The sequence below is a fragment of the Esox lucius genome, chromosome 24 (genome assembly GCF_011004845.1).
Source record: "Esox lucius isolate fEsoLuc1 chromosome 24, fEsoLuc1.pri, whole genome shotgun sequence".
Lineage (NCBI taxonomy): Eukaryota > Metazoa > Chordata > Actinopteri > Esociformes > Esocidae > Esox > Esox lucius.
Window position 1 is genome coordinate 17,611,123 of NC_047592.1, and position 24,980 is coordinate 17,636,102.

General features: G+C 43.8%; 1 protein-coding gene across 4 annotated transcripts; it reads left to right on the top strand.

The window, feature by feature from the left end:
- On the top strand, positions 1 to 24,976 carry intu (inturned planar cell polarity protein). Of its 4 annotated transcripts, none has more exons than XM_029117406.2 (17): positions 1 to 336; positions 5,633 to 6,222; positions 6,889 to 6,974; positions 10,546 to 10,764; positions 12,248 to 12,366; positions 14,661 to 14,750; positions 15,142 to 15,219; positions 15,439 to 15,622; positions 16,093 to 16,146; positions 17,907 to 17,969; positions 20,909 to 21,139; positions 21,370 to 21,584; positions 21,736 to 22,009; positions 22,187 to 22,281; positions 22,522 to 22,711; positions 22,833 to 22,972; positions 23,601 to 24,976. In XM_029117406.2, exons 1-17 carry the CDS (start codon positions 245 to 247, stop codon positions 23,710 to 23,712), a joined length of 2,832 nt encoding a protein of 943 aa, XP_028973239.2. In that variant the 5' UTR covers positions 1 to 244; the 3' UTR covers positions 23,713 to 24,976. The 4 variants fall into 4 exon arrangements, with proteins under 4 accessions (XP_028973239.2, XP_028973238.2, XP_034146291.1 ...); XM_029117405.2 differs by lacking the exon at positions 1 to 336 and adding an exon at positions 954 to 1,191; XM_034290400.1 differs by lacking the exons at positions 1 to 336; positions 22,833 to 22,972 and adding an exon at positions 954 to 1,191 and having other exon boundaries at positions 22,522 to 22,758.
- The last annotated feature ends 4 nt before the right edge of the window (positions 24,977 to 24,980 follow it).

Here is a 24,980-nt window from a genome sequence, read left to right on the forward strand (position 1 = left end):
GGAATCTAGCCTTCGACAAACGTCGAGACAATGACAAAGACTTCAAACATTTAAAATGTATTTAAATAGATAAAATATTAACAGTAGACCGGCGACTGGTCCGAGAGGGCATTCAGCCTATACCCATCAAATCCGGACTTGAGTGCCATGGAAATGTGTCAATTCTCTCACAACAGCCTATCGTCGGAAAGCCTTGATGATCAGTTCTGAACTCACCTGTCCGTGAAGACATGATACATGAAAAATGTTTAACATTGCTACAGATGGGGTGACGTGCAGATCACCTTCTAAGAATTTGGATGATTTTGATTCCATCCGTAGTGTTCTTCTGTACAGGTCAGTATATACATATTGTGAATCTGGCTACCTATAATAATATTTAAATATGTTTTGTGGTAGTGTTGGTAAAATACTGTATTCTGCGTGTTCTTTGTGTCTCTTCTCGCCTTCTTTTCACTTTTGTTGGACTTTTTTGCTTAGTCCTTAAAGCACTTTGAATGCCAAGGGGGATTTAAAGACCTCGTGCAGTTCCTGGGGAGAGGGAGGGGGCAAACTAAACAGAACATCTATTCAAATGAAGATTGTTTGCTAAATTGTGCATTTTTTTTCTCCATTTCGCAACCTTTGTGATTTTTAATAAAATGTATTTTTGCAGAGTATTTCATTTTTAAAAAGTTTTTCATTTTAGTTTCGTTTTCCTTTTTCTTCGTTTTGGTCAAGGAGATCAGAGCACTTGCATTTACTATCAACTGTGTTGTAAGTGTTACTGCACAGAAGTGGCTAGCTGGTTTACAGCTACGGCAGACATAGATCATTGTCTCAGATAATATGGTTATTTTATTAACGTTGGGAACTGGAAGCTTCCATGTTGTCAGGGCAACGTGTGTATCAGCCAATCACACCAATACCATTATGTCACGTGGCAAACCGAATAGCCCGTATGTTAACAACATCATCAAGCGCCAATATCCACGTTTCTCAAATGCATTCGCCTAAATTTTAATTTTAGTTTGTTTAGTCTCCAACACAGATAATATATGGAATAATGGCTGATAAAGTTTGCGGCAGGCCGTTTGAGACGGACCAAGATGCGCGCGACTCTTGGAGACCGAAGGTCGATTATCCGGAGGATGACAACGAGAGCAATAGTGAATCAACATCATCAAGTTACAGTCACTCTGACTACTCTGAGTAAGATAACCCTGTACATTATTGCTTGCTGCTTCCAAAAAGAAAGAAATAAAGCTCACTTTGAAAATGGCTTATGATATACCGTTTCGAAAAAAAATGCCATGTTTGAAACTGTACCATTAGCTTGTTTTAGGACTTCATTGGACTTCATTACCTGTGGGTCTACTTCATAACTTGACAACCCAGTCCACTGGAAGCGACCAAGTAGCTGAAGCAGGATGCACAGGGACTGTAAATTGACGGGTGTTGCCCAGTGCTTACTTTTATTCTTCCCCCTATGTGTAAGAAGACAATGCATGATGTATCACAATATCGCCTCTGTTTAATTACATTGAAACACGTTTTTTATATAATCATGAAGCTATAAACTAAAGATTGACGCATTCATTCTTATTATAGATAAGATGTTTATAGATTCTGTTCACCTAACGAGGCCTTTTCAGTATATAGATAGATTTTCTTTACTAAAATGTTTTGTTGCCTGAATCCTGGTGACTGTTGATTGTTGACCTTTACCAAGTCAATGTGATACAAATTCTATTTAAATGTTATTTTCCCCTCTGGACAGATCAAATTCTGATTTTAGTTAGCTCCATCAAACATCACAAATCTGAGCTCACTCTTATGGACAGACTATATCTCCTATATCTCCGTCTTATTTGGCCATCTTGCATTTCAAAGAATGTCATCATCTAAATTAAATAAAGTAAAAAGCAATGGTTAGCGTTCCAAATGACCCTATTCCTAATAGGTCGTGGTCAAAAGTAGGGCACTATATTACAAATATGGATGAGGCAAAAATGAAAATGAGCAGTCCCTAAAGTTGCAAATTTCCTGGACCTACTACTGTCCTCTTTTTGTCTCACGGATTTTGGGACGTTTCTGTTTCCAATTTGGAAACTTAACATTCATAAATAATTATATGCTATTCACCATCCTTAGTGAATTTATAGATGTGGTTTCCAAGAGCCTACCACAGAGGCACCACGGCTTAATTTTGAGGGAGGCCGACAGACTGTATAAATGCCTGCCTGAATGTTTTTGGTTGTCTTTTTTTTTTTGCAGAGTTAGGGCATTTTCTCTCTGGGTTGGAGTGTGGGTTTCCCTCTAACCATCTCTGCTTTAAAAAAAAAGTGCCGCTTGATAGAATGTGTAAGAGAGACGCAATAGGGGACCATAAAAATACTTCTAAACATAGATGTTTTGCAGTATTAACAGATAAAAACAACATGAGGCCAACAGTGAGGAAAAAAAACATTTGATCCCCTGCTTTATTTGTACATTTGCCCACTGACAAAGAAATGATCAGCCTATAATTTTAATGGTAGGTTTATTTGAACTGTGAGAGACAGAATAACAACAAAAAAATCCAGAAAAACACATGTCAAAAATTTTATTAATTGATTTGCATTTTAATTAGTGAAATAAGTATTTGACCCCTCTGCCAACATGACTTAATACTTGGTGGCAAAACATGACTTTGTACTTGGTGGCAAAACTCTTGTTGGCAGTCACAGGTCAGACGTTTCTTATAGTTGGCCACCAGGTTTGCACACATCTCAGGAAGGATTTTGTCCCACTGCTCTTTGCAGATCTTCTCCAAGTCATTAAGGTTTCGGGGCTGACGTTTGGCAACTCAAACCTTCAGCTCCCTCCACAGATTTTCTATGGGATTAAGGTCTGGAGACTGGCTAGACCACTCCAGGACCTTAATGTGCTTCTTCTTGAGCCACTCTTTTGTTGCCTTGGCTGTGTGTTTTGGGTCATTGTCATGCTGGAATACCCATCCACGACCCATTTTCAATGCCATGGCTGAGGGAAGGAGGTTCTCACCGAAGATTTGACGGTACATGGCCCCGTCCATCGTCCCTTTGATTCGGTAAAGTTGTCTTGTCCCCTTAGTGGAAAAACACTCCCAAAGCATAATGTTTCCACCTCCATGTTTGACAGTGGGGATGGTGTTCTTGGGGTCATAGGCAGCATTCCACCTCCTCTGAGTTGAGTTGGTGCCAAAGAGCTCGATTTTGGTCTCATCTTACCAGTACACTTTTTTACCCAGTTCTCTGAATCATTCCGATGTTCCTTGGCAAACTTCAGACGTGCCTGTAAATGTGCTTTCTTGAGCAGGGGGACCTTGCGGGCGCTGCATGATTTCAGTCCTTCTCAGCGTAGTGTGTTACCAATTGTTCTCTTGATGACTAGGGTCCCAGCTGCCTTGAGATCATTGACAAGATCGTCCTTTGTAGTTCTGGGGTGATTCCTCACCGTTCTCATGATCATTGCAACTCCATGGGCTGAATCTTCATGTGTATCTTCCATTTGTGAATAATCGCACCAACTGTTGTCACCTTCTTACCAAGCTGCTTGGTGATGGTCTTGTAGCCCATTCCAGCCTTGTGTAGGTCTACAATCTTGTCCTTGACATCCTTGGACAGCTCTTTGATCTTGGCCATGGTGGAGAGTTTGGAATCTAATTGATGGATTGCTTCTGTGGACAGGTGTCTTTTATGCAGGTAACAAACTGAGATTAGGACCACTCCCTTTAAAAGTATGCTCCTAATATTGCTCATTACCTGTATAAATGACACCTGGGAGCCAGAAATCTTTCCGATTGAGAGGGGATGAAATACTTATTTCACTAATTTTTGACATGTGTTTTTCTGGATTTATTTTGCTGGATTTATTTTGTCTCACTGTTCAAATAAACATACCATTAAAATTATAGACTGATCATTTCTTTGTCAGTGGGCAAACGTACAAAATCAGCAGGGGATAAAATAAAATGTTTCCTCACTGTATATGTCTGTACACCAGGGTCATCCTCTTAAAAATATGCCTTACAGTCACTGATCTGTTCTTGACTATTTTTATATGTTGATCAAGAACAGATTAGAGGAGCAGACCGGAATTATATGAGACCTTAAAAAAATAAACGAATGGTACGCATGGGTGTATACGCATGTTTTTAAAATACTTTCTAAATGCTTTACTGAATACGTACTTTTTTTTACCGTCTTTAAAAAAATAACAAATCTGAAATTGTACACCAATTTAAATTGTGGATATGTGCAATTGTGCTTTGCGAACAAAGGGGATTCAGATTCTTAATGTTTGTGGACAGTTAGGCTATACATTCCAACAGTTAGGCTATACATGTCAGCAGTTAGGCTATACACTCACCTAAAGGATTATTAGGAACACCATACTAATACTGTGTTTGACCCCCTTTCACCTTCAGAACTGCCTTAATTCTATGTGGCATTGATTCAACAAGGTGCTGAAAGCATTCTTTAGAAATGTTGGCCCATATTGATAGGATAGCATCTTGCAGTTGATGGAGATTTGTGGGATGCACATCCAGGGCACGAAGCTCCCGTTCCACCACATCCCAAAGATGCTCTATTGGGTTGAGATCTGGTGACTGTGGGGGCCATTTCAGTACAGTGGACTCATTGTCATGTTCAAGAAACCAATTTGAAATGATTCGAGCTTTGTGACATGGTGCATTATCCTGCTGGAAGTAGCCATCAGAGGATGGGTACATGGTGGTCATAAAGGGATGGACATGGTCAGAAACAATGCTCAGGTAGGCCGTGGCATTTAAACAATGCCCAATTGGCACTAAGGGGCCTAAAGTGTGCCAAGAAAACATCCCCCACACCATTACACCACCACCAGCAGCCTGCACAGTGGTAACAAGGCATGATGGATCCATGTTCTCATTTTGTTTACGTCAAATTCTGACTACCATCTGAATGTCTCAACAGAAATTGAGACTCATCAGACCAGGCAACATTCTTCCAGTCTTCAACTGTCCAATTTTGGTGAGCTTGTGCAAATTGTAGCCTCTTTTTCCTATTTGTAGTGGAGATGACTGGTACCCGGTGGGGTCTTCTGCTGTTGTAGCCCATCCGCCTCAAGGTTGTGCGTGTTGTGGCTTCACAAATGCTTTGCTGCATACCTCGGTTGTAACGAGTGGTTATTTCAGTCAAAGTTGCTCTTCTACCAGCTTGAATCAGTCGGCCCATTCTCCTCTGACCTCTAGCATCAACAAGGCATTTTCGCCTCCACAGAACTGCCGCATACTGGATGTTTTTCCCTTTTCACACCATTCTTTGTAAACCCTAGAAATGGTTGTGCATGTTCTCCCATTCTGACATTCAGTTTGGAGTTCAGGAAATTGTCTTGACCAGGACTACATCCCTAAATGCATTGAAGCAACTGCCATGTGATTGGTTGATTAGATAATTGCATTAATGGGAAATTGGTGTTCCTAATAATCCTTTAGGTGAGTGTACATGTCAGCAATAGTTCTACTTCTAGATCTTGCTCCAATAACCGGACACAACCCCCTGTTAGATTGTCTGTGGAAAGGACACACCAAAGCTCTTCTCTCACACAGTTGCACTCACTCTTTGCTCTTTGTCTGATCACACCCAAGCGACCTTGAGCCAGAATGGCTAGACGACGTCCAGAAGAACGGCGAGCTCTTCTACCTGGAGCTCAGCGAGGGTGAGGAGGAGGCGGCATTGGCTCGAGCCACCGCCAATCAGTGCCTCCCCACCAATCATGTGCGCTTCAGCGAGAAGGAGGCAGAGGTCATCAGCGAGGAGTCAAGGAAGCGCCCTGAGAGAGCTCCGACCAAACGGGAGACCAAGCTAAAACGACTCGCCAGGATCCTGAGGAGGAAGCGGCGACCGTCTCAGCGCAGGGTGCCCGACGGAGAAGCCGTAGACCCGTCATCACGCCCGGCGTCCATCTTGAAAAACCAGTTGGGGCAGAGAGCAGGTGCACAGGTCGTAGGGCAGCAGCTGAAGGAGGTGTGTGTCTACTTGAACCCCAATCGCCTCGGGAGCTGTTCCCCCACACCCCAGGAGAGAGGGGGTCTACTAGAGGCCCTGCTGGGGGTGGTGCATCGCCCGTCCTGGGGCAGGGGCCAGGGAGACCCTACAGGGCGGAGGGAGGAGAGGATCACCATTCATGGCTTGGTGCCCAACAGCCCGGCCATCAAGTCTGCACAGATACTAATCGGTGAGCATACCGGACTATCGCTTTCTGCAGCCTGCCGTGGTCGGTCAGTCAAACAATGCCTGCCCTTAGACTTAAATGATATGGACTAGTTACAAAGTTGTGTTTTGATGTTGTTAGTGACTGGACTGTTGTTCCAGGCAACCGAAGGAATGCAAAGAAGCTAAATAGCTGAGTCTCCACATGCGTTAGTGTTTAAAGCCTGGCCTTTCATGTAGCGCTCATACTCCATGCTAAAACAATTAGACTTGTTAAATACCTGAAGTAAGTTGGGTAAAATCTGCTTTCGGTTGATTGGTGTGGGCAGAGGTCTGCACCTGAACTCTAGATCTGTGGGCTGTGCTCCTTAAACCCAAAACCATTTCTAATCAGAGTACATGCAATGCGGAATCAAAGTACCTTAGCAAAAATGCTAATAAAACCAGAATGCAATGATGTGCGAGTAATGTGTCCGCATTTTGCCGGCATCAAACTCAAAATGTTTTTTTCCCCCCAAAACAATAACATTTCTCAATTTTGAAATGTCTACTATTAATAGTTGTCTACTATTTTCAATTAAATATAGGGATGAATGATTTGCACATTATCGCGTTTTGTTTTTATTATAATTTTTTGGGAACAGGGTTGTACTTGTACACAGGTTGACTCCTCTCTCTCCGCCCTCACCAGGCGATGTCCTGGTAGCCGTGGACGACGTGGATGTCACCACTGAGAACATTGAGAGAGTCCTGTCCTGCATCCCTGGACCGTCACAGGTCAGCGTGTTCCAGGGTCACGCCGTATGAAATAAATCCAAGTAAAGAGTATAATGCATGCTCTGCTGTGTTTTCTTAGGCAAGTATATTACAGATTGAAATGCCATTTAAGAGACACTTTCGGACCAATTTGGACATTTTCACTTAAGGGGTGTACTCACTTGCCAGCGGTGTAGACATTGGCTGCGTGTTGAGTTATTTTGAGGGGGCAGCAAATTTACACTGTTATACAAGCTGTACACTCACTACTTTACATGGTGGCAAAGTGTCATTTCTTCAGTGTTGTCACATGAAAAGATATTATCAAATATTTACAAAAATGTGAGGAGTGTACTCACTTTTGTGAGATTCTGTATATAGCAGGTAGTAGTCACCACATTTCTACATGGAGGAACCGATCCCAATGGCACTTTGATGGCAGTTCAGAAAACAGCTCTAGCATTTCCCTCAGTCTTCTCCTCACACTGTCAAAACAGGGCCTCAAGGAGGAATTTGTAAATGACAGAGTGTCGGCAGGAGTAATGGCATTTGTGGACTAAAAGATAGAAAAGAGAGAGAGTGAGAGCCAGAGAAGCCAGACTGCGGCCGAGGGTTGTATGGAAAAACCACAGGAAAACGATCATTACACTGTGGGTACTGAGAGCGCAGTTGATTAGACGCTAACTTGGATAGCTGGATAGCAAATTACACTGTAGAGAGGAGGAGAGGAGGAGAGATGAGGAAGGAAAACAACATCCAAGGTCTCTCCTCAGTGTGTCCTGGCTTTGGACGGAGATGTACTTGAAATTAACATACTTAGTTGAAACCCCAAATTTATTGTGGGTGTGTCTGTGTGTGGGGTCACTTGGTGTGTATGTTAGCCCTCCTAGGTAGAGGGTATTACACAGTAGCATTTAGCTGGGCTGGGCAGTAGTTTGTATTTGGTTTGACCACCAGCCAGGTAAGTCAATCAGTAAGCCAGCTAGTCAACCACCCGAGTAGTCAGCCTGTTAGTCAGCCAGCCAGTTTACCAGGTATTCATCCAACCTGGTAGTCACCCAGACATACAGTCAATCAATCAATCAATCAATCAGCTAGTCAGTCAGCCGGGTAGTCAGTCAGTCAACCATCTAGTCAGCCAACCAGTCACATGTCAGCCATGTGTCAACAGCCAGTCAGAAGATCTATAGCTCCTTGTAACCACTGTAAAACAATGTTCTACAGTTATATTCAATTAGTTGTACATCTGTTTACTGTATATAGCCCTTGCTATTGTGTATCTAAGGACATTAACACTAATAATACATAATGATATAAAATCTTGTATAGTCTGTGGCCAATACTTTGTGTCTGTCAGTAGGACTGGTGAGTGGTTGTGTGTGGCTTTAGTCTGGTCTGTAATTCAGTCACCTTCAAAATGGCCTTTTGATAAATACAGTTTTTATTGTACCCCTGTTGACTGTTCCATATTTGTGTTCCAACATGAAATCTAAATGGACGATTTTTATTTCCACTGACCGACACACATGAACATCCATATTGCCGAAGTGAACAGAACAGTTGATTTTAAGACCCTAGACATCCTCCTCTCTAAGCTCATCGATAACCCACTTCAATTTAAACCCCAGGTTTTACTGGGATTCTGGACACTGAAATAGCCATTGCAAATAAAATAGACCCCCTTTAGGTTTGCTTAAAAGCACTTACAACTCATTTTTTGGTCAAATTATTTGAAGATATAGGTCTTTGGCCATGTTATTTTTCTGAGTTTCTTTGTTGTTTTTAAATCGCCTGTTTTGATAACTGAGCTTTATTGCATATATTTGGTGTTTTGGAGCCCCGTACCTATGTTTAATTGTTGGTAGCTGATGGATGAGGACTAGAGGTGAGGCTAACTGGTTGCAGTTCTGGATGTTGTTTGGTGAGCCAGAAAGAGGGGAATAGGAGAAGTCCAGTGCCTATAAGATCAAGCTGTTTCCTCGACTGACCCTCTAGAAGATCATCAACAGGCTCCATAACCATCATCAATCATCCTCTGACCACCTCTCTGCACTCAAGCCGTGACCTGACACTCTCCATTTTTGGAGGATGCAGCGCTTATATGCTTGGTTCAGCTTGTTGACTTATATTCCACATCGTCCTGTTCCCTTGTACTTTTGAACGCAAGCAGTCAGACATGGGTTGTGTCTAAAATGGCACCCTTTAATATGTGTAGTCCACTACTTTTGACCAAGGGCAATGGTCCACTATAGAGCGAATAGGGTGTCATTTGGGCTTGAGTAAGCGGAAGTGTCAAAGCGAGACACAGAAGCACTCGCTCAGCACTCTTGGACCCTTTTCCTAATAACAGGCTACTGTTCTCTGCAGAGCCAAGATGGCGTCTGGCCCAGGCCCGCACCGCTGTGGCTGCACAGTTTGTGGGTTTCTGCTGACAGTGTGTGGAGATGTTCTGGGCTTCAGCCTGGTGTGATGGATACATTCTAAACACAGGGAGTGTTTCGAAAAACAAACAATGAATACAAGCTGGCATTTGCTCACTAACCTTTTAATTAAGTCAAGTCTTGGGATTTGGAAAAGCATGGACCTTCTACCTCTTTTCAGAAAAATTTTCAATGTCAACCAGAACTGCTTAGCAGGCCTTAGTCCCGGTGACAGGTTACTGCCAAGAGCAAGCCGTGTGTGTGTGTGTGTGTGAGTACACTTAACAATGCTGTATTATTTTGCCAGTGTTCGCCCATGCATTTGAGGTCTTCAGGTTTTGAAATGTGATCGTACGTGCACAGGCATAAATCTGAGTCATTTGCATGGTCTTTCCATGCTGTGACGGCCTGCCTGTGTCGGTTTGTTTTCTGTGTGTGTGTTGTACATTGTGAATGTAAATTGTGTGGGAAAAGGTCCTGTGCACTGGGAATGCCACTTGCAATTCCAGGGTTGTGGGCTTGATTCCCATGGGGCCCCAGTACAAACATGAATGGCTACACTACTGAATGTTGCTCTGGGAAAGAGTGTCTGCTAAAATGTAAAAGCTCTGGAAATGATAGTGGGCTGCAGCTAAAAATTGTCCTGCCATTAGTCCTTGGGGCTGCCTTTTGGGATGATTCGGGATTTAAAGGCACACACACACACAGCCAAAGTGTTTTTTCTCTTTCAGTGTTTGTGATGTTGGTCTTTGGCTCTTTCTCCATCTCACTCCTTTTCTTCATTTACCCTGGGCTCCTGAACAGCTGACCTCTCTGACTGCTCTGTATATGACGTGACCCTGTCCTGCTTTCCTACAGAGCCCAGCCAAACCATTAAACGGGGAGTGTGTGATTTACGCTGCAGCCCCGATGCTGTTTATGGCCGTATTACGATCCCAGTCTAGTTCCCCTGCCAAATGGGATTTCCGTACCAACTCCGTGCAAGCTTTCGTATTGTACTGAAAACTACAGCCAGGCTTTTGAGATGCTTTTTAAATGGTAAAAATGCATGTTTTTTTTTTTTTATGACGGTTAACTCTTTAGGCAAATAACTATTCTTTTGGTCTTTTTTTTTTTGCCTTCCTCTCTTTTTTTCATTTTCCTCCTACTCTCCTAACCCCCCCCCGTTCCAGGTGAAGCTGACCCTGGAGACAGCCAGCCCGGGAGGCCCAGATGAGGGGGGCGCGGACGTGTCCTCCGCCCCCAGACTCAGGCCCTCGCCCCCGGCCAGTCAGCTTGTGCGTCTGCTGTGGGGCGAGGACACGGCGGAGCTCCAGATGTCCCTAGGACACACCCCTCACGTCATCATGTACCTGTCACTCAAACTGGACTCGGACTCCCCGCTGGAAGAGGTCAGTGGGGCTCTGAGCGTGATGGGACTAGGAAATCCCTTGGCAATGGCAAACCCTACGGGTCCCTTTTGACTAGAGCCCATAAAGAGAGCGTAGGACTCGGGAAAGGGTGATGTTATCTGCGGTCTGGTTAAAAGTAACCTCGGCTTTGAAGGCGCAATCCGGACATTTTTCTTCCAATGTCGGCTATTCAAGCTACCGCAAACATATCCAACTGCGACGCGTAAATGCTTTCTTGAGGACCAGTAAAAAGCGCTTCATGGTTCCAGTTTGTCTTTATTCAGTCAATGACCACTTTAGTGTAATTTAATTTAAAAATATCCATGTGTAGGAAATCCCTAGCACAGCATTTAAAAAGCTTGTTGGCGTGAACTCTGTTTTGCTGATGCAAAACAGGAGCTTTAATGAACAATACGCATGCCCTTGTTGGCATCGAGGCCTCTGGCTTTTTATGAAAGTGTTCTTAATAGCAAACACACACACACACACACACACACAAAGGTCGGAAGGAGTAGAAGAACAAAGACAGTTTTTCTTGGGAATCTCTCCCTTGACGCTTGATTGGCTGAACATAACATTAAGAAAAAAAAATATAGGGATTAATAAATGCCAATAAACCAGCATCATTTTCCGGACTCGGTTCTTAATGCAAGAAAAGCACTTTCAGTGGAGATTCTCCACTGAGCCTTCTTTTTAATCCACTAAAAGGCTTTGTCAGGCAAACTGGTCCTTAAGTTTGGTGGAGGTCAGGCACGACGGACCAGAGCACGAAGCCCAGTGGTGAAGTGCTAATCCAAGGCTTTGGTTTTCTACTCTGTGGGGAGGCAGAAGAGTGGATCCTCCCTCATTTCAGACGTGTTCTCTTTCCTCTTCTCTCGGTGCGCTGCGGTTCGGCCTGTTCTTTGTGGCAGCTCTTAAATGGAGAGATTGATGGTTTCTTTGTCCCGGTGCGTCCAAATTGTCGGCCCACGGACCCTGGTCAGCTTCTGTCTTTCTGCCAGGGAGTTGAAGCCCCATCGACGAGGAAGTGGCTGTCTTATTTTTTTGAATGTTTAAATGTTGTCACACACATTGTGCCTGATTTTGTTAGACTCTTCACCGCAGTGGTGTTGTGAAGCCGACCGTGCGGCCTGTGTGTGTTCAGACGTTTGTGTTTCCGTGCGCACACCAAATGCATAGTGTGTTTGCGTGTTTGTTTAGCGCTAAAGTTGCGTATGTGTGTATCGGTGACCCAGTGGTCAACGCCTGGCATTGTAAGTACTTTCTGAGCTTTTGTCCCTGTTTCCAGGGCTCTGAGGCCCCATTTTGCTTTGATCCCCTTCCTCTTAGTCTGTCTGAAGCAGTCCGTTTCACACCCTCCATAGGCGACGGCATACTGTGGAGAACACTAATATCAAAGACCATACCGACAAGCTGCCCTGTGTTTTATCTCTCTTACAAACTGTGTGTGTGTGTGTGTGTGTGTGTGTGTGACCTTCTGCAGCAGGAAATTTTGTACCAGTACCCAGTGTCGGAGGCATCCAGCCAGCTGAAGGGAGTCAGAGGAATATTCCTCACATTGTGTGACATGCTGCAGAATGTCACTGGGGGGCAGATAGTGAGGTAACGGACACAATTCTCTAAAGCACACCTACATGATGGCAGTTGGTAGTAAAGCGACTACAAATTCTGACCAGTAACCGAAACTTTGTGAGGTTCAATCCCCAAACTGGATTAGAAAAAAATCTGTTGTTCTGTTACTGAGGAAGGCTATTAACACCATTTGGTGCCAGATTGTTGCTGTAAATGAGAATGTGTTCTCAGTCAGTTTACTTGGTATAATTAAGGTTCAGTATTTGATACACTGCTGATTTTGCCAGTTTTCCCAATTACAAAGCATGTAGAAGTCTGTAATGTTTATCATAGGTACTCTTCAACTGTGAGTGACAGAATCTAAAACAAAAATCCTGAAAATCACATTGTATGATTTTTAAGTAATTCATTTGCATTTAATTGCATAACATAAGTATTTGATACATCAGAAAAGCAGAACTTAATATTTGGTACAGAAACCTTTGTTTGCAATTACAGAGAACTACGTTTCCTGTAGTTCTTGACCAGATTTGCACACACTGCAGCAGGGATTTTGGCCCACTTCTCCATACAGGCCTTCTCCAGAACCTTCAGGTTTCGGGGCTGTCGCTGGGCAATACGGACTTTCAGTTCCCTCCAAATATGTTCTATTGGGTTCAGGTCTGGAGACTGGCTAGGCCACTCCAGGACCTTGAGATGCTTCTTAAGGAGCCACTCCTTAGTTGCCCTGGCTGTGTGTTTCGGGTCGTTGTCATGCTGGAAGACTCAGCCACGACCCATCTTCAATGCTCTTACTGAGGGAAGGAGGTTGTTGGCCAAGATCTCGCGATACATGGCCCCATCCATCCTCCCCTCAATACGATGCAGTCGTCCTGTCCCCTTTGCAGAAAAGCATCCCCAAAGAATGATGTTTCCACCTCCATGCTTCACAGTTGAGATGGTGTTCTTGGGGTTGTACTCATCCTTTTTCTTCCTCCAAACACGGCGAGTGGAGCTTAGACCAAATAGCTTGATTTTTGACCTTCTCCCATTCCTCCTCTGGATCATCCAGATGGTCACTGGCGTTACTTCAGACAGGCCTGGACATACGCTGGCTTGAGCAGGGGGACCTTGCGTGCGCTGCAGGATTTGAATCCATGACGGCGTAGTGTGTTACTAATGGTCTGTGGTCCCAACTCTCTTCAGGTCATTGACCATGTCCTGCCATGTAGTTTTGGGCTGATCCCTCACCTTCCTCATGATCATTTATGCCCCACGAGGTGAGATCTCTCAGAGGGAGATTGACAGTCATCTTGAACTTCTTCCATTGTCTAATAATTGCGCCAATTGTTGGAGAGGTTGGAGTCTGTTTGATTGAGTGTGTGGAAAGGTGTCTTTTATACAGGTAACGAGTTCAAACAGGTGCAGTTAATACAGGTAATGAGTAGAGAACAGGAGGGCTTCTTAAAGAAAAACTAACAGGTCTGTGAGAGCCGGAATTCTTACTGGTTGGTAGGTGATCAAATACTTATGTCATGCAATAAAATGCAAATTAATTATTAATTAAAATCATACAGTGTGATTTTCTGGATTTTTGTTTTAGATTCCGTCTCTTACAGTTGAGGTGTATGATAAAAATTACAGACCTCTACATGCTTTGTAAGTAGGAAAACCTGCAAAATCGGCAGTGTATCAAATACTTGTTCTCCCCACTGTATAAAATACAAATTATTATGATTTCCGCCAAAGTAAGTTATTACTTTGATTTCCATGCTAAGTTATGATTTCCACCTGTCACCAGTCAGATAGTTACAACCACTTTAATTTTCTATCATCATCTTATTTTGACTAAATACCTTATAAATAAGAGCTGTACACAATAGTTAATAATAGCCTATATTTCATTACGATAACATGATCTCAGAGGTTTAGTTAGCCTATATTTCAGTATGAAAAACTAACTAAACCTCTGAGATCATGTTATCGTAATGAAATATAGGCTAGCTAAACCAAAGAGATAATGTTATCGTAATGAAATATAGGCTAGCTAAACCAAAGAGATAATGTTATCGTAATGAAATATAGGCTAGCTAAACCAAAGAGATAATGTTATCGTAATGAAATATAGGCTAGCTAAACCTCAGAGATCAAGCTTTTCATACTGAAATATAGGCTGGCTAAACCTCTGAGATCAAGTTATCATAATGAAATATAGGCTAGCTAAACCTCTGAGATCAAGTTATCATAATGAAATATAGGCTAGCTAAACCTCTGAGATTCTAAATCTTGAACATTCTATCCAATCATGCACTGATTATGTTCCTCTTCTTCCTCCATCACTTCAGCTCCTCTCTTCTTCTCAGTAAACACCTGGTCCATGTGGGCTACTGGAAGGAGAGCAACAATCTGCTGGTTATCGGCCTGCCTGCTGACAGGTATCAACACATAAATTTTCAGTCCATCACAGCATCCAGGCCAACCATATTCAATAAGTTGCGTTTGTCAATCCGTCAGCTAAATGGTATATTCGTTCCAGGATAGGGTCATAAATAGCATGGCTGGTCTGTAGCTTATATATGTTAAATTGTTTTTTTCTGGTGTTTCATAGATGTAACTGATCATAGATGTGACTGACTGTTCCTTCTGTAAATGTGACTGTTCATAACACGTGACTGTTCAGAACACGTGACTGTTCATACAACTCGACCGTTCATAGACGCTGCTGTCCATAGACGTGTTTGTTCAAAGACACGACCGTTAGTAGACGCAACTGTTCATAGGCGCGACCGTTCGTAGATGTTACTGCTGTTTTCCTTTGTTCTCCAGGGTTCCTCTGTTGTATCTACAGACAGTGGTGGAGGGCGTGGTCAGGACCCTCAACGTGATGTACGGCTCTCTAGACAGGTTTGTTGACATTCTCCACTCATACTGCGCTGACCGATCAGGGATGCTTACTACATTTGACCAATACTATTGAACTGTAGGGAAGAGGGTGCTATTTAGGACCAAGGTTTCCAGTTTAAGCATACCATTTCGGGCTTCCAATGTTGTTGCCAACTTTTGAATGACCGACTCTTTCTCTTTTTCCTCCTCCCCGTCCCTCCTACGTCTTCTCCTCCACAGAGCGTTCTGCCAGGAGGAGCACACTCCTAAACTGGACCATTTCTTCTGCTTGTTCTTCCAGCAGATCATCCAGCCCTCCAGATTGAGTGACAGCTCCGGGGCCACGCCCCCAGACCTATCGAGGTCCCTTTTCCTGGACGGACTGCCGGCGGTCCGCTGGCTCACGTTGCCCCCGGAGATAAAGGTCTGAATGGGGCACCGCTGTGAGCCATGAGTGGAGTTCCATTGATTTGATGTTTGCGCTTTCTCGTGCCTGAACTGCCTCATTTGTTACATCTTAGGAAATTTTGTAGGTCTTAGGATGTTTAAGGCTCTCAAGTCTGTAATATGTTTAGGAATTAGCTGTCTGTCAGTGGCCTTTTCCATCTTGAATTTCATTTCATGCTGTCTACACTGCCCTCTGCTGTTCGGTGAGAATTTGCATGGGCTCCTGCAAACTTTAAATTCAGTTGTCCACGTCAGGACTTTGCCATTTTAGAATATATTTTGGCCCATCACATCAGAACTTTTTAGATCTTTTTCAGAGCTGATTGGGTTGGTCAAAGTTTAATTCGATTAATTTTTTTAACACAGCCAAGGTCAGTCTCTCTGATCTAGAATAGAATGTTGTGTTGGAAACATGTATGTGCTCTCTGATGATCTGTCTGTCCACAGATGGAGGTGGACACTGTTCTCTCAGACTTTGAATCATCGGATTTTGGAGAAATGGTAGGTCCAGTAAATAGAGGTCCACTCAGAAAAGAGCACTGTGTGGGGAATGGGGAGGCGTTTGGAAACCGACGAGGTGTCTGGCCTTTTCCCTTTGCCATTAAACCGAGCCCCCAGCTGCCCGCTCACCTCTGTAGTCCTGGACGGGCCTCTGAGTATTTAAGGATGTTTCAGCTGGTTAAATCACGCAGAGCTGGGGAAGGTGGAGGGAATGGGCAGAACAGCAGGTAGTAGATGCGCTAATTAATTATTCATGTCGGACCTTCTGAAACAAAGGGACACGTTTTTCTCTTTCTTCTCTCTCTCTCTCTCAATCAATCAATCAATAAAATTTATTTATAAAGCCCTTTTTACAACAACAGTTGTCACAAAGTGCTTTACAAAGACACCCGGCCTTAAACCCCAAGGAGCAAACAACAGTAGTGTTGGATTTCAGTGGCTAGGAAAAACTCCCTAAGAAGTCCACATTTTAGGAAGAAACCTAGAGAGGACCCAGGCTCAGAGGGGTGACCAGTCCTCTTCTGGCTGTGCCGGGTGAGATATTAAGAGTCCAATTAGAATAATAAATAAATTTCTCTGGGCTAAATCCAGAGTCTATTTGATTCTAGACTAGGTCAAAAGTATGACCAGGTGGACAAGGACAGGGACAGCAACGGGCCCCCCAAACCAGGTACTCCGCAGGTGTGGACCAGGACCTCATCTCCTCCTAAAATTTTAAACTGGAGGAGACTGAGAAAAGTTAGAAAGTGCATTCCTCATATCCCCCAGCACAATAATATAGCAGCGTAACACCTTGGGACTGAGACAGGGGGTCCGGTGACACTGTGGCCCTCCCCGGGGGAGGCCCCGGACTGGGCCCAACAGGCAGGAAATCAATCCACCCACATTGCCAGGCATCAACCAAAGGGACACCCACCAACCGCAACCACCCTGAAAGAGGGCAGAGTATTGCCAGCAGCGTACAGCCCAACTGCACAAGTGCACAACAGTGAGACAACAAGCCAGTGACTCTTCCCCCGAAAGGCATTGGAGGGAGGGCATCCCAGTGGCGACGAGAGCCCACCTGGCAAGACAGCAAGGGTGGACAGTATCAAGCCTACTGGTCACCTTCACGCCCCCGGGCCAGGCTACACCTAATTATAAACCGTGCTGTAGAGATTCGTTTTTAGTGGACACTTGAAAGTTTGCACTAAGTTTGCATTTCTAACCTTAATTGGCTGATCATTCCACAGTAGTGGAGCTCTATGAGAAAAGGCCCTGCCGCCAGCTGTTTGTTTAGAAATTCTAGGTACAATTAAAAGGCCTGCATCTTGCGATCATAGGTTATGTGTAGGTATGTATGGCTGGATCTTTTCAGCAAGGTAAGTAGGAGCAAGTCCATGTATTGATTTATAGGTTAAGAGTAAAACCTTAAAATCAGCCCTAACCCTAACAGGCAGCCAATGTAAGGATGCCAGGACAGGAGTAATGTGTTCACATTTTTTTGTTCTAGTTAGGATTCTAGCAGCCGTGTGCAGCACTAATTGAAGTTTATTTATTAATTTGTCTGGATAACCAGAAATAAGAGCATTGCCGTTATCTAGTCTAGGAGTAACGAAAGCATGGATCCATTTTTCTGCATCAGTGTTTGATAGAAAGTTTCAAATTTTTTAACTTTTTTTTTATTTATTAAATTTTTCTCATTCTCATTATTATCTTTTATTATTTGTCTCTCAATCTATTCTCTGTCTATCTACTCTCCCTGCCTCTCGTCCTGGCAGTCGGAGGACTTCTATGGCATGAGGCGTCTCTATGTGACCCTGGGCTCCTGTCTGTTCTACAAGGTGAGTGTCCCCATATAACAAGGAACAGAAGGACGGACACCGTTGGATGGGTGGGAAAAATTAGCTACGCAAATGGGATTATAAATGATATGGGATGTTGTTACCCAGGATAACGCCCCTTCTCCCGGATATCACAACACCAGAATAACAACCGTTATCCATTAACAATATGAATATAGATAATATAAGTTGGTTGTTCACTGGACTCCGGTCTGTTATGACCTCTATAGTGTAGAACTCAAATACAACCTGTGTTAATACAAAATAATATATATATATATATATATATATATATATATATAACAGACACTGGAATTCAACAGACACTGGAATGGAATGGCTGCCATACATGTAGAGATGCTGATCTAAGAAAAATTAGGAGTGGTCTCTGGAAAATTACCTTTTTCATAGCTTTCCAAACAAGTTGAAAAGGAAAGTTTTGAGTGAAGAACAGAAGCGTTCAATTTGCAGTGGTCTCTTAATTTTAACCCTTCTGTTCCTCACTCAAAACCTTCCTTTTCAACTTTTTTGGAAAGGAAAGAAAAAAGTATATATATAATATATATATATATATATATATATATATATATATATATATATATAATGTGTACATTTATAATGTGTATGTAATGAGTGCATGTGTAAATATATACATATACACAACGATCAGCCATAACATTATGACCACCTGCCTAATATTGTGTAAGTCCACCTTTTGCCGCCAAAACAGCCCTGACCTGTCGAGGCATGGACTCCACTAGACCTCTGAAGGTGTGCTGTGGTATCTGGCACCAAGACATTAGCAGCAGATCCTTTAAGTACTGTCAGTTGGGTGGTAGGGCCTCCATGGATCGGACTTGTTTGTCCAGCACATCCCACAGATGCTTGATTGGATTGAGATCTGGGGAATTTGGAGGCCAAGTCAACACCTTAAACTCTTTGTTGTGTTCCTCAAACCATTAATGAAAAACCAATTGTGGCAGGGCGCATTATCCTGCCATCAGGGAATACCGTTGCCATGAAAGGGTGCACACTGTCTGCCACAATGCTTAGGTAGGTAACATCCACATGAATGGCAAGACCCAAGGTTTCCCAGCAGAACATTGCCCAAAGCATCACACTGCCTCTGCTGGCTTGCCTTCTTCCCATAGTGCATCCTGGTGCCATGTGTCCTCCAGGTAAGCGAACGCGCACGCACCCGGCCATCCACGTGATGTAAAAGAATACGTGATTCATCAGACCAGGCCACCTTCTTCCATTGCTCCGTGGTCCAGTTCTGATGCTCACGTGCCCATTGTAAGCACAGGGGACAGGGGTCAGCATGGGCACCCTGACTGGTGTGCGGATATGGCACTCCATACGCAACAAACTGCGATGCACTGTGTGTTCTGACATTAACTTTTTCAGCAGTTTGAGTTACAGTATCTTGTCTGTTGGATCAGACCACACGGGCCAGCCTTCGCTCCCTAAGGGCATAAATGAGCCTTGGCTGCCCATGACCCTGTCGCTGGTTCACCACTTTTCCTTCCTTGGACCAGTTTTGATTGGTACTGACCACAGCAGACCAGGAACACCCCACAAGGGCTGCAGTTTTGGAGATACACTGACCCAGTCGTCTAGCCGTCACAATTTGGCCCTTGTCAAAGTTGCTCAGATCCTTACGCTTGCCCATTTTTCCTGCTTCTAACACATCAACTTTGAGGACAGAATGTTCACTTGCTGCCTAATATATCCCACCCACTGACAGGTGCCATGATAATGAGATTCAGTGTTATTCAGTTCAGTGTCAGTGGTCATAATCTTATGGCTGATCAGTGTATTTATACAGTTGTGCTCAAAAGTTTGCATACCCTTTGGATTACAATAAAACAGTAACTATAATCCGTTACGTTACCAACTAAAATATTGTAATCGGATTACAGATACTTTTGTGATAAAACATTTTTTGATTACTTTTGGATTACTTCAGTTGAAAAGGAATTTAATGTTTTTTTATATAATGTTTTAAAAACATAATTATTTGAACCAAAATAACAATTGCGCTCCTCAGTTGTTGTGTGTGAGCATCATGCGAGCAAATGTGGGCGTGCATAACTAGGTAAGTGACCGATTAAAACGATAATAGAAGCCTACCCATATAAAATTAGATTTATCCACTCGACACATCTTTCTCAGAACAATGATAGGCGATAGGCCTACCTTGTTTTATATATTTTTCAAGTTTCAAGGTTTATTTGTCAAATGCACTGAACAACACAGCCCGGAAGAGTTGCACTGAACAACTCAGACAGGAATTCTTTAGAAAAACAACATTGGTGGTTGTGAAGCAAAATATCAGACTACTGCAGATTTAGTGTACGCGCGAAAAGCTACGGATATCTTGATTTTTATGTACAACAATGTCAATACCCTGTTCGTGAAATTGCCAGTTAATGTTTTGACACAATTAAAAACATGAATAAAACACAAAAACAGAATAGGCTAACATCCTTAGATTTTGGGTTATGTTGAGATAAACAGCCAGATTCTGGAAGATCATACTGAAGTACCCTTTTCAAAGGTCTCTGTACAAAACCTATAAGTTAAAATGCAAGGTCCGTTTTTGGCCAGCTATGTATACTCTAACATTGATTGATCCTGCAAAATGTGTTCAACTGGTTATAGGCTCTTCCTATTTGTTAACTTATGCCTCTTAATATTAAAGTAATCTAAAAGTAATTCAAAGTCATCGGATTACATAAGGGAGTTTGAGTAAACAAAGTTATGTTACTGATTACAAATGTGGACAGGTAACTGTAACGGATTACATGTAAAAACTAACCTACCCAACCCTGTCTTATGACCATGTGTTACTGTGTATGTCTCCTTTGTGTCTCTATATGTGTATGTTCTTTACCCCTATATTCTGTCTTTGTGTGTGTGTGTGTGTCCAACCCCAGGGCTACCTGATAGCCAACCACCTCTCTAAGGAGGACCTGCTGGATGTGTGTCTGTACTGCCAGCACTACTGTCTCCTCCCCCTGGCGGTGGAGCAACGGGTAGGACAGCTGGTCATATGGAGGGAAGTTTTCCCTTGCCAGCGCACCCAGAACCAGACCAATAAGGGCCAGTCCAGTGGGCTGGGCTACTACCAGGCGCAGGGACGCTACTTCCTGCTCATCGTGGGACTGGTACGACGCATCCACATTTCCGCTCATTTAGCAGACGCTTTTACCCAGACCCATATGCGTGGTTTTCAATGCTAATTTTCAAACTGTTCCTTGCTGTCTCCATTTGTCTCTCACGCGAACGTCCATTTTTTTCGGGGGGGACGTTGTTCTTGTCACATCCCTAATGTCGACGTGGAACCGGCCTGCAACCCCCCCCCCCCCCCCTACACACACACACCACCCTCCCGCAGAGACACTTCATGCAGTGTGTTCTCTTGGTAGCGGGGGGCTGCGCGGGCCCTGCCCTGGGCTCCCCGGGGCCAGACTGCGTGTACGTGGACCAGGCCAAGGCCACCCTCTTACAGCTTGAGGGCTTGGAGGCAGGGATGGAAGAACGCCTGGCCGCCCCGCCGGCACCCTGCCTCTCCTGCGCCGACTGGTTTCTCCCCTCCGCTGCCCGAGACAGGTTGGTTCTACTCTGCCGATTTTTTAAAAACGCACGGCAGGAGATAAAATGGAATTTAAGTGTGAATGAATGAAAGCGCGTAGATGAATGAATCGAGGACAACTCTAGATGTTCAGAAGACGCGTTTGGCCGCCTCTTCCCCTGTCCTCAGCAAGCTGGCGGGGGCCGTGAAGAGGACGTCCTCCGCCCAGGGTGGGGGGAGGGGAGTGGGCCGGAGCTGGTTCGGAGGGGGGTCCCGGAGACCCAGCCCACAGAGGAGCCTGTCGGACAGCGGGAGCGAAGGGCAGCCAGAACGGGGCACGACGGGACAGACAGGGATCAGTCCGCTATCCACCCCGGACTCTGCCAGGAAGCTGGGTGGCCGTAGAGACTCGCTGGGGTCCGGGGGCTCGGACGGGAGCGGGGGCAGTGGGAGCATGTTCAAGGTTGGGTTTTACCCCAGCTTCACACTGCACCTCTTATATCTGCAGCACATTTCCACAGCGTACATTTTGATACACGCACATGTATATTGTTGAGACAATGTAGATTCTATTGAGCATGGTATGTTATGGATTTACTATAGATAGTTTTTTTTACCAATGTCTATTTGTCCCCCTTAGATTCCAAGAATGAAACATCCCAACCCGTTCTATCTGGGCACCCTGAAGAAAAGTCTGACTGAGAGAGAGACTGAGGAGATGTACAACACTATGAAGTGAGTGAAACAGGCCAGCGCTGTTTGGATGTAATTTAACCTTTCTTTCTATTCTTGCCCTCTTTGCTCTGCCTCTTTCTATTCTATTCCATTTTATTTTTCCATTATATTCCATTCCATTATACCCCATTCTATTCATTTCATCTTGTGCTATTATGTACTATTTTAACCCACTGTTATTCCATGTTATTGTATTCCACTAAACTGTGTTTATTCCATCCATTCCATTGTGTTCTCCAGGTTGACGTCAGGCGCGGAGAACACTTTGTTCCACTACGTTCTCATGGAGACGGTGCAGGGCATCTACATCGCTCCAACACACAGGGAACTGGCCCAGCTCAGCGGCTCCATCCACCCTCAGCTCATACGCAACTTCCACCACTGCTGCCTGTCCATACGGGCCGCCTTCCAGCAGAGCCTGCCGCCCGGGGTACGATACAGAACACGCGCACACTCTCTCGCCCCGTACGCGGGAATGTAAGGATGTTGTAATATCAGTTGTGGTGTGTTTATGTCTAATCTCAGACGTGTGTGTGTGTGTGTGTGAGCAGGGCAGGCGGGGGGCAGATAGACCAAAGGGAAGCCATGGGCTGGGACCAGTGAAAGAACACGGGGTTCTGTTCCAGTGTAAACCTGAGAACTGGACTGATCAGAGGAAGCCTGCCCCCACACTAACCTACTGGGTGATAGGGTCGGTGGCAATACTTAATGGAGCACTTAACTGCTGCTTTAACTTTTAACCCATTTCTCTTCTCAGCTTTGCAATTTTCTATTTTTGTAATAATGATCGATGGCACTGTTGTTTTTGGCCCTGCACCATGGTTGAAGAGGGCTGTGTCTGTACGTGCGGGTCAGGACTCGAAAGTTAAATACTAGTGTAATGCCTGAAAGAAGCAAACCGAGCCGAACGGGAGCTTTAACTATGGAAGCAGACTTTAGTCGCTCTGGATGAGGGAGTAAAATGTAATGTTCTGTCTACTTTCCGGACCTCTAAGTCTCTTTGTGTGTAGGTAATTTTTTTGTGTCAGCGTTGTCCTTCCTATAGTCAAACTGCTTAAATAAATTTCCTTGAAAGAAAAAGGGATTCTGTTCTTTATGGACTTGAAAACCCCTTGCTGGAATTCATTGCTAGAAATTCAGTTAATCTAGATAGAAATGTAATCTATAGATTAGTGCTTAGTAATTGTGACAGATTTCTCTATGGGAACTCTCAATAAAATCTTAGAAATTGTTGCATTTATATTTTTGTTCAGTAGGTAATTATAGTACCACTTGATTTTCTTCTTTCTCACTCTGAAACTGTGTTTTCTATATTCCAGCCGGATGCTTCTAGAACCCATCCCTCAGGAATTCTATGTGTGTTTCCATGACTCCGTGTCAGAGGTTCCCGTGGAGATGGCCTTCCGCCTGTCATTCGGCCTGGCCTTATGACGAGCTGCCTGCTAACAGTCTCTTAATGAACCAATGTAACTTCAGCCTACAGACAGCCAACAGCGGGGCACCGCCCTGGGTCCTGGTCGTTAGGAATCAAACGGAACAAAACAGCCTGAAACCTAAAGGACTACCAGAATTCTACCAGACGTTCACGTTTCACATCACAAAACATTTTACACAGCTCTAAGCTGACCTATTATTCAAAGAGCATATGTGCATGGGAGACTTTAGGTGCAAAAATAATTACTGAAGCTAGAATCACAAATTCTTTAGTGGAGGCCATGCATAATCCTTTATTCATTTTTATAGAGCCCTAATAAGTCTGCTTACCTGTCTGAAATATTCTGGGACGGTAAACTCCCTTTTGTGCCTTGCACCTGACAGACATTTATCACCTGACTGCAGATAAAAGGAAACCTTGTTTGTTAGCCTTGAATCAGATCCAGTGGAATAGGAGGGCTGCGTTCAGCAAGGTAAAACGTTCAGGAACATGTAGAACACACAGGCTCGTCTGGGACATGGAGTAAGTAAATACATCGGCTCCATTTATAACATCTTTATCTGTTATGTCCCACTAAGCTTGCCTACTAAACTAAAGCACTATGACACAAGTCATAGCACTATGTCCAAAATAGCAGCCAGTTCCCTTTGTAGACCAGTGCTTTTCGGTCAGGTCAAAGGTATTGCAGTTTGAGGGAATAGGTTACCAACTGGGACGATAAAGCTACAAAGCTCATATAATACCTCAGAAAAACAAGCAGTTTGTTATTCAGAGGCTGATGTTTTAACCATAGACATTGAATGACAACTCAGTTTTGTGGTCCTTTCATTCCTTTTCACTAAAGTGTGCCTGATGATACACTCTGTCCGTGCTGGACATTCTCGGCACGTGGGTATGGAATTAGTAAAACAGCATTTCAACCCGACCACACAACACCCATAGGCATCAGGCATTGATTTCATCAGTCAAAGGGAATACTTATTTTGAAATCAATGATATCTGTTTACTCTGCCCATGTTTTGTCTAGTCCAATGGCAACATTACCGCTCAAGAATAAACAGGGTTGTATTCCTGAAGGCTGGCGTGGGTGTTCTATCCCAAAGAAAAAGTTGGTAACTGATGTAGCAGGTTGAACGACACATGGCAAGGTTTTAAGAGACATGTAGTGGAGCAGAACTGTAGGTGGAGTTCAATTATTGTTTTGTTTGGTGATAGAGAAATGTTTGATATTTTATTTAAAATGTACAGTTTTCTATTGAAATGT